Source organism: Mus caroli, chromosome 8 (assembly GCF_900094665.2).
Source record: "Mus caroli chromosome 8, CAROLI_EIJ_v1.1, whole genome shotgun sequence".
NCBI lineage: Eukaryota > Metazoa > Chordata > Mammalia > Rodentia > Muridae > Mus > Mus caroli.
In genome coordinates this window covers 90,680,507-90,692,926 of record NC_034577.1, presented here as the reverse complement: position 1 = coordinate 90,692,926, position 12,420 = coordinate 90,680,507, and the positions used below count along the sequence as shown (strand labels likewise).

At 36.6% G+C, this 12,420-nt stretch overlaps 1 protein-coding gene across 3 annotated transcripts in view; it reads left to right on the top strand.

Annotated features, from left to right (window-relative positions):
- The window catches only part of Cdh8 (cadherin 8), a 389,695-nt gene that overhangs the window by 176,474 nt on the left and 200,801 nt on the right, over window positions 1–12,420 (top strand). For all 3 annotated transcript variants that reach the window (XM_021169423.2, XM_021169421.2, XM_021169422.2), the window contains exon 4: window positions 11,251–11,370. In XM_021169423.2, the coding sequence (XP_021025082.1) occupies window positions 11,251–11,370 (120 nt within the window). The remainder of the gene's footprint in view (window positions 1–11,250; window positions 11,371–12,420) is intronic.

The following is a 12,420-nucleotide window of genomic DNA, read 5'->3' as shown; positions in this document are numbered from 1 at the left end:
ATGTTTACATGTAAGATACACTTTCTGATGATAGAGAAAAACAAAAGAACACAACAGAAACTACCAGGAATTTTCCCTTAACTCAAAGATTTAAAGTAAAAAAATACTCTAATTTATGCATTGTGTTTTAAAGATTGGACTTGCAGGCATCTATGTTTGGTCTGAACTCAGATCTTGTACATCACTAAGTGCACTGAGACTATCACACCCAATTGTAACATGTTTGTTTCAAAGATAATAAAAGTTATTGATCGGGCATTTATCAGTCAGTCATTCCACTTTGCAAATGTATCTAGGACAACATGGGACCCTGTGTGAAGCAAGTACTAAATGATAGGGTTATGTTTTTCAGAAATGTGTAATTTTGGAGGTGAGAATTATAGGGAGATTTTGAAAGAATAAAGAAGAATGCTGTAGTTTAAAAAAAAACAGTTAAAGATTCTTTCTTCTTATTTATATTTAAAATAGATTCTTCTCTCATACAATACATCCCAAATACAATTTCCTTTCCCTCCTCTGCCCCTTGCAACTTCTTTTTACCTCTCCTATTCTCCATATTCACTGACCTTCCATTTCTTTAGAAAAGAGCAGACCTCCAGGAGAGGACAGCTCAACAAGATAAAACAACATAAAATAAGAGGTAAAAGGCACTGCTAAGAAGCTTGTAGCATATAAAGAAAAGTTTCTTTGCATAAAAATTTCCCCATAAAATAAAAATTACCTGAAAGACAGTCAAACAAAGCATTGTAAGACCTCAGTGGTGGGGTCATTTCAGGATAGCAATCAAACATGTCTTCAAAATGTTGTGATATTCTGTTGAAGAATGATAGGAGTAGATTTACCAGGCCAACTGTTTAGGTAAAGTAAAATGATTCAAAAGATTAAAGTTCTGATATTTTTCTTGTTAAGTGGCTATTTTTTTCTAATTTCCCCCCAAACAAGCTCCAAAATTATTCACTTAACTCAGGACAGTGTTCCTAGTTTGCAACTCCTATGAACTCAGAGACAGACTCATCCCTTTCTTTCAATACAAAATTTACCTAATGATATGATCAAGTCCTCCTCACATTAAAACCATTCATTTAGATGTTTCATTTTGTTTAGCTTCCTGGAGCCTTCAATATTTGGTTCACATACAATACTCAATCGTGGCATTTTGTAGCTATTGTTTAAAACATTCATGCTCCCAGGATTTGCACTCTAGAGAAAGCAAGAGTTTTCTCCTAGTGATAGTTTCTGAGCTGCTGAAATAAAGGCTTGATACATGGTAGGATGTCAATAAAAAGATTGTGAAGGTCCCGAATAAGGGATAAGCTGACTTGCCTACTTTCTGGCTATATTGTGGACAGCAGTATGCACAGGATAACACTCTCTGTTAGTAAACATCATTTCAAAAGTACTCCCTCTGAAACCAGAAGTATCCCAATGACATCAAAGGAATACTGCTTTGTTTTGATCTTCCATCCTACTTGCTCCACTGGCTCAATGGCTTTTCACTTAGGCAGGTCTGAAAGTTGACAGGATTTTGTCTCTCCCTTCACAAAAGAGAGCTGACAGTGCACTGTCATCATTTCTACAAGTCCTGGCTTCTCACTAGAGAAGGGGAGCTTATTCTTAAAGAACAGAAATAAGCAGCCACTAGGATAGGTGTGTGCTATCTTCATGGGTAGTAGCCTTAGCTCACATTTTATCAAACAGAAAGTATCATGTTGCAGGGAACGCAAGATTGTGGTACAATAAGGTTTATCCTCCCTTTATGGAGGCCGACAGTAAGACAAGCAAGAACATGATGTTCTTTCTCTTATACATATTTTTTCTTATAAATTACTTAGTTGTGTGTGTGTTTGAGGGCAAGCATGCTGTTTGTGTTGCTATGTGTCACGGTGCACATATGGATATAACAGGACCACATGTGAGAGTCACTTGTCTTATTTGACAAAGTGGATCCCAGCAATGAAATCAACACATCACTTTTGGAGGCAGATGCTGTTATCTGCTGTGCCAGATCACATGTCTCAGTCTCATATTGGATATTAGAAAATTGAGTCAAGGATGTTAAAAAGAAATTCTTATTTGATGAGTGTATCAATTTTTGGATGTAGAATAGGCACAATCTTGTATGTGTGTCCATGAAAGAGCTCATGTGTGTGCATGTATGCCTATATATGTTTACAGGTGTGTTTGTGCGTTTCACATTCATATATGTATACAGAATTGTAGAAAACAGAAGCCATGTTCCATGAATTCTTTCATTGTTTTCTACTGTAGCTTTTGAGATATGGTCTCTCATTTAACTTCTAAGTGATCAATTTTGTGACCTTAGAGGGTCAGGAACCCCCCCCACCCCACCCCACCCCGCGCCCAGGGATCTGCTTGAATCTACTTGTTCAATACTGTAGGAATGAACATGTGGCATTGGGTCCAGAATTTTACATGGATGTTGGGGATCTGAACTAATGTCCTCATTCTTATGAAACCAGTGTTATTCTGAATGATATTCAGTCTTGTAAATAAATATATAATCAAAGTTTATAGTTTTCTACAATGAAAACATACCATCTGCATGCATTGTTACTGTAATCAGCAATCATAGTTTTACCAGAAATTCCAACTCTCCTATTCTTTCCTATACTATAAAATCCTGTTAAGTGTCTCACATCTTGAATATGCTATTCAAAAATCTACACCATGAGTCAAAAGAAATTAATGAAGTTATATAATAAATCAGAAAGCATTAAACTTTCCCATTACTATGGCATCTAAATAGTACATCTCCGTGCCTGCCATGAGTAACGTAATTTGCAAGGTCAGGATAGATATACCTGGCATTCTAAAGCACATATAATATTGGCTTAGTTCTCTAGTATTTATAGGATACTATTTCTTAGGAAACTGATTAGGAGAAAACTCTATTGCTAGAAATACGCTGCATATGGAATAAAAACACACTTTTTCTTGTTTTTTGTACTGTTGAGGAAGTTATCGAAATTCAGAAAGAGTTTATTTATGCACATGTTACTGGAAACCAGGCAGCTTATTAGTTTTCAGGACCAGGCCTCCAGTTGCCCTCATTATCTGTTTGCAAATGTACTGCCTAGGCCACCAAGATAGCAAGCATTGTCTGCAACTGTTGTAGAAGGTACTTTCCTCCTATGCATAGTAAACATGGGTGAGAATTTTTACAATAACACATTTCCACATGATTCTTTCCAGTGCTCTCACTCAATGCACATTACAGATATATTCCTGAATGATGTATGGGTGAGCAAGAATTGCCCACGTACTCAACTACATTTTCTAAAGCATTTTAATCATGTATGAAAGTTTCTGACTCATTTTAAACACAATGTTAAGTGGCTTAGCTATTTCCTTGTTACATTATTGCTTATGTCTATCTATGTGCTCCAGAAAAAAAAATGTGTGGATGGTGGATTCATTTCCTTAGTTGATGTGTCAAATTATGGAGCCAGAAAGAATGGAATGGCATAATGCATTTTGGTACTGTCCCTCATTTTAACCCAGTTAGGAAACTTACCTACTCGTATACTAAAGTCAGTTTGGAGCACATGAAATTTGACAGACCTTTTCCACTGTAGGCTAAGAGGTAACTTAGAAAGAGAACACTCAGAGAACAATGAATATTACAAGAGAGAGGGGTGCTAACCCCTGGAATTTTGATGTGGTGGTGTAAGACTCTGATGAACCTTAGCTACCAAGGACCCCGCAAGTGAACAAGCAAAACCAAGGATCGATGAAACAGTAAGAGGAATTTATTGCTCCAGAGTGCTGGGGGTCATCCTGCACCCATAGGAGAAGCAGCTACCCTGGGCAGCCAGGTCAGCCAGTTATTGAGCAGCTTCTTGAGGCAGACTAGAGCAACAGCAACTAGGAACAATATGATTGGTAGAACAGTGCTACGTTTAAACTGTTACTTAGGGAATGAGATAGAGCTTCCCTTGTCTGCAGGTGGCCATGAGGAATGCTTGTTCTGGGATTCCCTTATCTGCAGGTGGCTAGTCTTCTTGCCTGTGGTCTTTCTGAGGACTTTCCCTTCCAGAGGGGAGGGGGACCTGGTGGAATTTTCCAAAGGTTCTGAACTGACCTCTTTATTGTGTATTTGATTAAAGGAGTTCAAGTTAGAGCTTAATACCCACTTCAGCTGGGTTTAACTGATGGCAAGGTTTGATTATCAAGTGAAGAAAGACTGTCATTTGCTATTCCTCAGGCCTATAGTTGAGTGTTCTTGTGGTTTGGCTCCCTACCTTCAGAACTCAGCTGTCAAAGAGATCTGAATATATAGGGTTAATCTGTTAAAAAGCACTATGTTTTTCCAGGTCCATGTATAACCTTCCTTAGCCTGTAAAGACACCCCCCCCACACACACACACACTCCTCCAAGGCAGCCTTAGAGATTTGGATATTTGGCACATGTCTTCTACAATTAGCTTATGCAATTGAAACATACCAATGGGACTTAAGGCATGTTTCTCACTAGGAGCACTTGCTTGATGTCTGTCTGGAGAAATGAATGTTGATGACCATGGTATTAGAGAAATGGAATAGTGATATGAATTGGCTGTTTGGAATTTTTAGTTTTTACCTTAATTACACAAGAGCTTTGCTATTCTGTGTGTATATATATATATAATATATATTTATATATATATAAAGTAATCAAGTGGAACAACACAAACCCATAAAAATATTTGCCAGTCAAGTAGGTGACTGCCTTACAGAATTACTTGACAAGACTGCAACGTAATGACCTGGATGTGACATGTTGAAAACATCCAGAACATCATGCTTCTGCCTGTAGTAACTGTTAATTTAAATGCCAACAAGTTATGCGGGTCATGTGAAATTATGGCATTGCTGCTCTACAACAAACAAGCCACGTTGCCATGGAGACCCCTGTGCCCACATATCTATTGTGTTGCAGAGTACTTGGGGGAAATTAGTAAGGGGGATGAGAAAAGTTGAGCCAAGGGTTTATTTTTATTAAACTAATGAGAAGAATCACATCACTGCTATGGCCTGTTAGGCTTGTGATCTTTGCAATGTGCATGAATGTTTAAGTAAGGTTTTTTCAGATGATATGTCTGAGCCCTCTGTCTGCGGATTGTACCTACTGAAAACTTGGAACAGGGAGCTAGAAATTAAAATGAAAACTTTGAAGACTATAGGAGGCCATCGGTGCACGCCTCTTTGGATTTCAGCTCTTGCAAAGGTTATGCTTCTTTATTTTTCCACTGGCTATAGCAATGCTTATTCGCTAAGAATGTATTGCAAATGACTCCTTGCAAATGGGGTCTGTGTTCCTCTCATCATAATAGCCTTAGCTTTTCCAGTGTGCGCATTTTCACGCTGCACCAAACCTTTGTTTTCTTGCTCAGGGTGTCAGCACCAGCATTTTTCTTTCTGAATAATGTGCAGAATTGGTGTGCTGACTTGCTCATAAAAAAAGTATAGCCAAGCTAGCAGAGCTACGCTACCTAAAGCCCAACATCTTATTTTCCCGAAGGCTTTTCATCTTAGTTTGTCAGCAAACCAGAACCTCTAACCTGACAGAGTGATGTCTTTGATGGTTAATTTTGCTTGTAGTGTTTGCTGTCATGATTGGAAGAAAATATGTAAGTTCTGAAGCTAATAGGAGGAAAGTTTCAAGTGGGAAAAAATGTGGATGATACTGTAGGCTCGCTATTAATTAAGACCCGTGCAACATACTGCCACATTTCATTTAACTAAGAATCTAAATGCGGAAAAATGGGTTTGTTAAAAACAGAAATCACCTTGGACTGGTGTGTTCACACTTGACTTGATACTAGAAGCCTGGATTGTGGTGATGGGGATCATTTTGTTGACAACAGCTGGAGAGACAACAGCTATATTATTATAATTAGGATCAGCATCCAGTTGGATTATAATAGGGGCTTTCTTGGAGAAATGGCACAGTGTCAAGTTTATAGTCACTAGCTAAATGAGTCTCTTGTATCCTTGACAAAAGGACAAAAACTGTTCCAAATGAAAACACAAACAGAGAATCCTGGTTGTTGTATTTCCCGGGTATTACTCAGGGTCCTATTTATCACAGAGCAACACTTGCTGCTTTGAAGAAACATCATCCTGCAAGGTTTACACTTTTCAATTTGCCTCCGTGCTCTGCATTCTGCATGCATTTCCATAGAGAAGCCTACACAGCAGCTTGACTTGAAATCTTTGCTGCTGCAAGATGAACTTCAAAGCATCCATTTTCCTTCTTCTGGGTGATCACTTGACAAATGCATCTGTAAAAACCTCCACACACTTCCATTGCCATGAACAGGTGCATCAACAGTATTGAATCACTCTGAAGAAATAACATTTCTGGCAGATTAGACACTTTCCAAGGGTCTGAGATCCATGCATGTGGATTTCTGGAAGGCAGACACTAGGCAGACATATCTGGGAAGAGTATGTAGACAAAAGCTTGTCTTAGCACTGTTGTAGTTCCCAAACCAGTTAAGCATCTTTACATTTATCTAGGATAAGCATGGCTCTTGAGAATGCCTTCTATTCAAGTAGCATCAGAAAACTTGTATTGGCAAGTTGCCTGATGCCTGGCTTAGTGCTCACTACATTAAACACTTTTCTCTTTCTGACCCAAGAGCAATTTATCCTGACGCAGAAACTGATGTGAAATAGATTAGACAGGGGTCATGTGCTGATGAATGTGAGGTTAGATGCCAATGTTTTTTTTTTTTTTTGTCAACTTTAATAATGAAATCACTTCCTTCATATGAGCTTATTGCTATATACATATTGTTTTATTATGGCTGACATAGATAACTGTATCAATTGTGCAATGATCAGCTTAGAATTATCAATGTACCTACTATTTATTGTATCTTTAATATTGTAAAAACAACTTGTATTCAGTTTCACATGTGCACCAAAAAGAGTACATTTAAGTGAGGAGAGAAAGTTTCTAGATAAATTATAAATAAAAGTTTCCCATTGCTTACATGGATTATTAGAGTGAATTTTCTGAACATGTCTGCAGTATAACAATTGTTACCAACTTTGTTGATACAGACAAAAATGCCAAGGGTTAGAATGTTCAAATATTTAGCTAAATGTGCAGAATTTTTTCAAGAATCAGAGATAGACAATAAAACTTGTGTTCTGATTTCAGTCTTTGTGACTTTCCCCCCAACATTGTACGTTTTCAGCAGACTTTTACATAACACTATTTTAGGTTTGTCAAGTAAAAATGATTGTCTTGGCCTATGAGTAGCTGAATCCTAGAGCTGCTAAGTCATTCCTTCATGCACCAGTACTGCGATGGTGATGGGGAGCCTCTCTCAATGAAATGGCATCACATGACAATAGACAGAGAAGCTAGAGTCATGGAGACTAGTTGGGGGAAAAAACAACCTGCCAAGGACACATTCTCACTTTCTTCCCTGTGAGAAATGGTCAGCCTGGTTTGTCTCCCTAATGTACAGTATTAAATATGCTTCCATTTTAAAAACAAATCTGAAGAAGAGTTTTGTTCTTCAAAGTAGTCATAACAGAAATTAATAGGCCAAAACAAAATGAGTAAGGGTCAGTTGTGAAAAAATTGTCTTAACATATATTTTGAATCATGACTTCACATGAGAATTGCCTGAGAAGAATTAACAACATGCTCTACTGCAGTCAATGTCCTATCATTATGGTTGGGACTTACAGGATCATTGTTGAAAGGTAGTAAATCTACCACAGAGGCATGGATATTACTCACAGACTTAGCATATTATAATTTCTGTGTTATCTACAAACATTATTTGCTTAACCCTCTCAACTATACTAGTTATATAATATATATAATATATTACATGTAATACATTATATAATATATATTATATAAAACATATTTGTATGTTTGAATTTATATATGTATACATGCATACATACGTGTATATATTATATATGTTATATATACACATATTATATATACTTAATCCAAGATTCTGTCAAGTTAAATGGCTTTCCTGAAGAGATGTGGATGTGTTTCAGAACAAGTTAGCCCATTTTGTATGCAAAAATTTCTATGGTACTGCTTAATCCAACCCTATAGATCTTCAGAAATTCTTTGAATTTTTTTGTCTACAAAGGAATTCCTTAATTTTAGTCAATGCAGAATATGATTTCAACGTTGGAAGAAAATCTTCGATTGATTCCTCTGTCTCCCCATATTTAATAGTGACTGGGGTCACTATCACAGTATCATAGTGACGATTAAACATGAATAACTTTATGTGTTAGTGTATTATTACTTCACATTGGGCAGGAAAATCACGTGCTATAAAAAGGAGAGATACTAGACACCAAAGCAAGGGAAAATTCTCCAGTGCTTTTTCAGTGCAGAGTTTCACTCTAGTATTCATTCTGATTTCTGTCTATCCTTTAAATTATCTTTGGAGTATTTTTTTCTCTGTCCATTTTATTTCTTTAATTTTTGGGTTAATTTTATACACTACAAAAATAGTTGCTATATATCTTCCTTAAAAAATGTTTGCATGCTTACAAAATACTGTAGAGTGGTATTTTACAAACAGAAATAATAATTCAATTCTCTGACACTTGGAGATAATATTCTGTGGGTTAAGAAAAAGTATGTTGCCTCTTCTGCATTAAGAATGTGATGCCCCCACAGGAAGATGGATGAAGATGGAAGAAGCAAAATGACCAAGCTCATCCATAAGCCATTTCATACAGGAAGGAAATGCAAGTAGCTAGAAAGGAGCCTGATGGACTGACCACTGTGCAAGTGCCTAGCTACACAGTGAAACCCTTTCTTAAAACAAACAAACATGCCAGCTTACTTGATACTGTCATTTTCACTATTAACAATTCAATTTAAGATAAAACACATCTAAGCTGTGATTACCATGCACTCACTGAATCTTCAGATTACAATCTTAGTACACAGACACAAATAAGGTAATTGATAGGTACATCCACTCTGTTTCATCCTGTCCCGTGGTCTTAATGGTACTGCTACTGTAACCTCATAACTGGTGTTTTCTTTTAATCAGTCTCCTTGCCTCCAAGTTATTCTGGAAGCACTGAGATCAGAAGTGGCTACATCAGGAATTGATCTGGACCTGAAAGGTCAATTCTTCAGACAGGGTGCATATAGTACATGCATTCTTTCATTCAAATGCTTCCTATAATTTGATCCTAGCCTGCATCTCTAGCCCTGTATTTGGTATCAGAGTTTTCAGGTAATCTCTTCTAAAATTATTTGGGCAATCTAGCTCCCTACCATCTGCTCATGCAAAACTCTTTTCTTCCAGTTGTTCCCAAGTTAAACTGTATTCAAATAATTGTCATTATTGGTCTTCTAAGTGTTAATTTCCCCCAGCAACATAGATATGTCACTTGGAAAAGTGAGTCTTATTACACACACACACACACACACACACACACACACACACACACACACACACCAAAATGGATTGTTCCCAATTTATGGTGGAGTGCTTTATATGAGTGACATTCAAGACATGTTGTTGCTCCGTAGTCTTTAAAACTGATGAAACATCATTTTGAGGATAAATTTCTATTATACAGCGATCAACTGCTCAACAAATGTCATTACATTTTTTTCTGAACAGTGACTGCAATTGAAAGCATCTCAAAAACAATATGATTGATAAGATCTTTCAAGGACTCAATCCTATTTCAATCGCAGTGAAAATAAGTAACTCAGATGCACAATGTATCTCCTTCAGGATTAAAACCCTCTTCTTCTATATGCTAGAAGCTTTAGCAATTGATTATGTAAGGCTGATAACCCCTGACACCAGCTTGTAGTTGCCCTTAGTTAAACCCAACAGCCCAACCCAAGGCCAAAGTTCCATTCTCTCAGGCCATCTAATCCCTCCTTCTTCAGTCTTGCAGAGTGAATGTCTGGCCCCATTTCTCAATGATCACTCCAGCTTGCAAACCCTGCTTTATACCCTCATGTGATCTATTGCAGCCATTGTCATGGTTTCACAACAGCTTGTATACTCCTACTTTGTTTTGTTTCTATCACTTACCTTCAGAGGCTAATGAAGGACACCCTGCAGTAGAAATAATGCAAATATTATTTTATTAACCTATTTTCTGTAAATGATCTGTGACATTAGTATTTTCAATAAATCACCAGGTAATTCCAATATATGCTTTCATTTAGCCATTTAATCAATAAAAATGCTAAATAGCTACTCTGTGAATGGCTTTTAACAGAGAAAGGACAATATAATTGGGCCTGCCCTCATATGTATTTCCAATCACATCATATTCCCCTTGGTTTCCATGTTTCAGAAGTCATAAAGCTATCCCACAATCTTCTCTCTTTACCTGTGTTTGAAATCTTTCTTGGAATTTCTTCTATGCACATGTCTATGCCAAGCTATGTCTATGACATTTCCTTAGGATTTGTTTCAGGGTAGTCTATCTTGAAAACCTCCCCGTGACCACTCTGTGCTAGACCAAAAGAGGGGCCAAGCTTGCTGCTCCTGTATTCTCTTGAGTTCCTCAGTCAATTTATATGTTACCTTCTCTTTTGTCCCACACAAAACTCTCTGCTCCTTTAGTACAGGGATTTTTCATTAGCATATATACTGCCATCCAGGAGAGCTCTATGTGTGCAGTTGTTATAAAACACAGAAGATTAATGTGAGAAGAGGTTTCGTTCTGTTATCCATGGGTCTAATTACCTGAGCTACCTGATTAATTGGTGGTTCCTCTGTTATTTTATATTCTGAGAAATTAAGTGTGATAGACTAAAATATTCCTTTGATATTTATGTTCTGGCTTTTACAGCAGACAACTTTTCAAGGTACATTCAGTTGTACTTCAGCAAAACTCAAGTGCTACATGCTGTATTATATTATTAACCTTTTGTTTCATATTTCTTTGATATGGTTCCTTTGCACATTCCTTAAGCTCACACAAGTCTAATAGATATCCTTCTGATGAAAACTACAAAGGCATCTTAAATAATAGAGACTAAAAATGCTATCTTAATCCACTATTTCAACCTGGTAGTACTATTTCTTATAAAATATTTGCTGTTGAAGTTCTAACAAAGCAGTTTGGCTCCACATTTAGGGAGTTCTTTATTTCCTATGGGTTCATGTATGATATACCTGACAAAATTTAGCACCTGGGAAAGAATTATAATCCTTTCCTTACTGTTTATACTCACTTATTCTGTCTCTCTCTCTTTTAAACTAGGTACATCTGTTACTAATGTAACTGCCACTGATGCTGACGACCCAGTTTATGGAAACAGTGCAAAGTTGGTTTACAGTATCTTGGAGGGACAGCCGTATTTTTCCATTGAGCCTGAAACAGGTTTGTGGCTTAAATTTCAAATTCTATTTAATGTGTTTTGCTTCAGGGAAACACTTATTAGGAACTGGTTTATGAAATGTTCTGGCTAAATATTCTACTCACCCTACCAAAAATGTTTGCCGGCACATTGTGAGATACATGGATAGCCTGCAATTATTGATGCTGATTAAAACAAATTATAAAACTGGGGTTGGCTATCTCCCTTTAAACAGATGGTCCAATACCATCCTGGCATAAAGGAAGAAATAGTGCTTACATCAGGCAAGTTCAATGTCATATATAAGAACAGGTTCAGTAGTTTTATTAGCTTTGTGTTGAGTGGCAAGCCACTTTCTAGGTTTCAATTTGCCCATCTTTGAAACGAGTATAAGCATTGCCTTTGTGTTATTAGTGACACAAAAACCATTTAATGCACTGTGATGTCTCTATCATTACATCTACCACTGGATTCCTTTTTGAAGTCTCAGCATTTTATCTTTTATAAAGATAGTTTATGGATCAGGTCAAATTCAACTAATATTATCAGGTCTAATTGGGCACATATAAGAAATCTTACTCAGAAAACAAAGAAACAAATAAATACACATATAGACATTGATTTTTCTTTAAAGAAAAAAAGACAATATAGAAAAGATCCTCACTGAACAATACATATTGTAAATGAAGACATCCATTCTTAAAAGCTTTAATGGACCCTAAGATTAAATTTATCCTGACAGGCTGAATTAAGTCATGGGGTTTTATTATAGCATACATAACATTATTATATTTTATTGATGTCAATGTTGTTATTTAGATCAGTTGTTAATAAAAAATACTCCTAACTGCATGTATCTTTCTTTTCTACCCTGCGGTTTCTGTCTTCACTTTACCGTTCAGAATCATTCAGCCTACCTGTGTTATTTTTCTTTGGTTCATAAATTTCTTACCACTATTGAGAGAAATTCTGTGAGTTGCCATTATGCCACTCATTAGTCAGATTAAAAATTAAATTTTTCTTTGTGCTTTTCAAAATAAATTAAAAGAGCAAAATATGCATTTAAAAGAAGT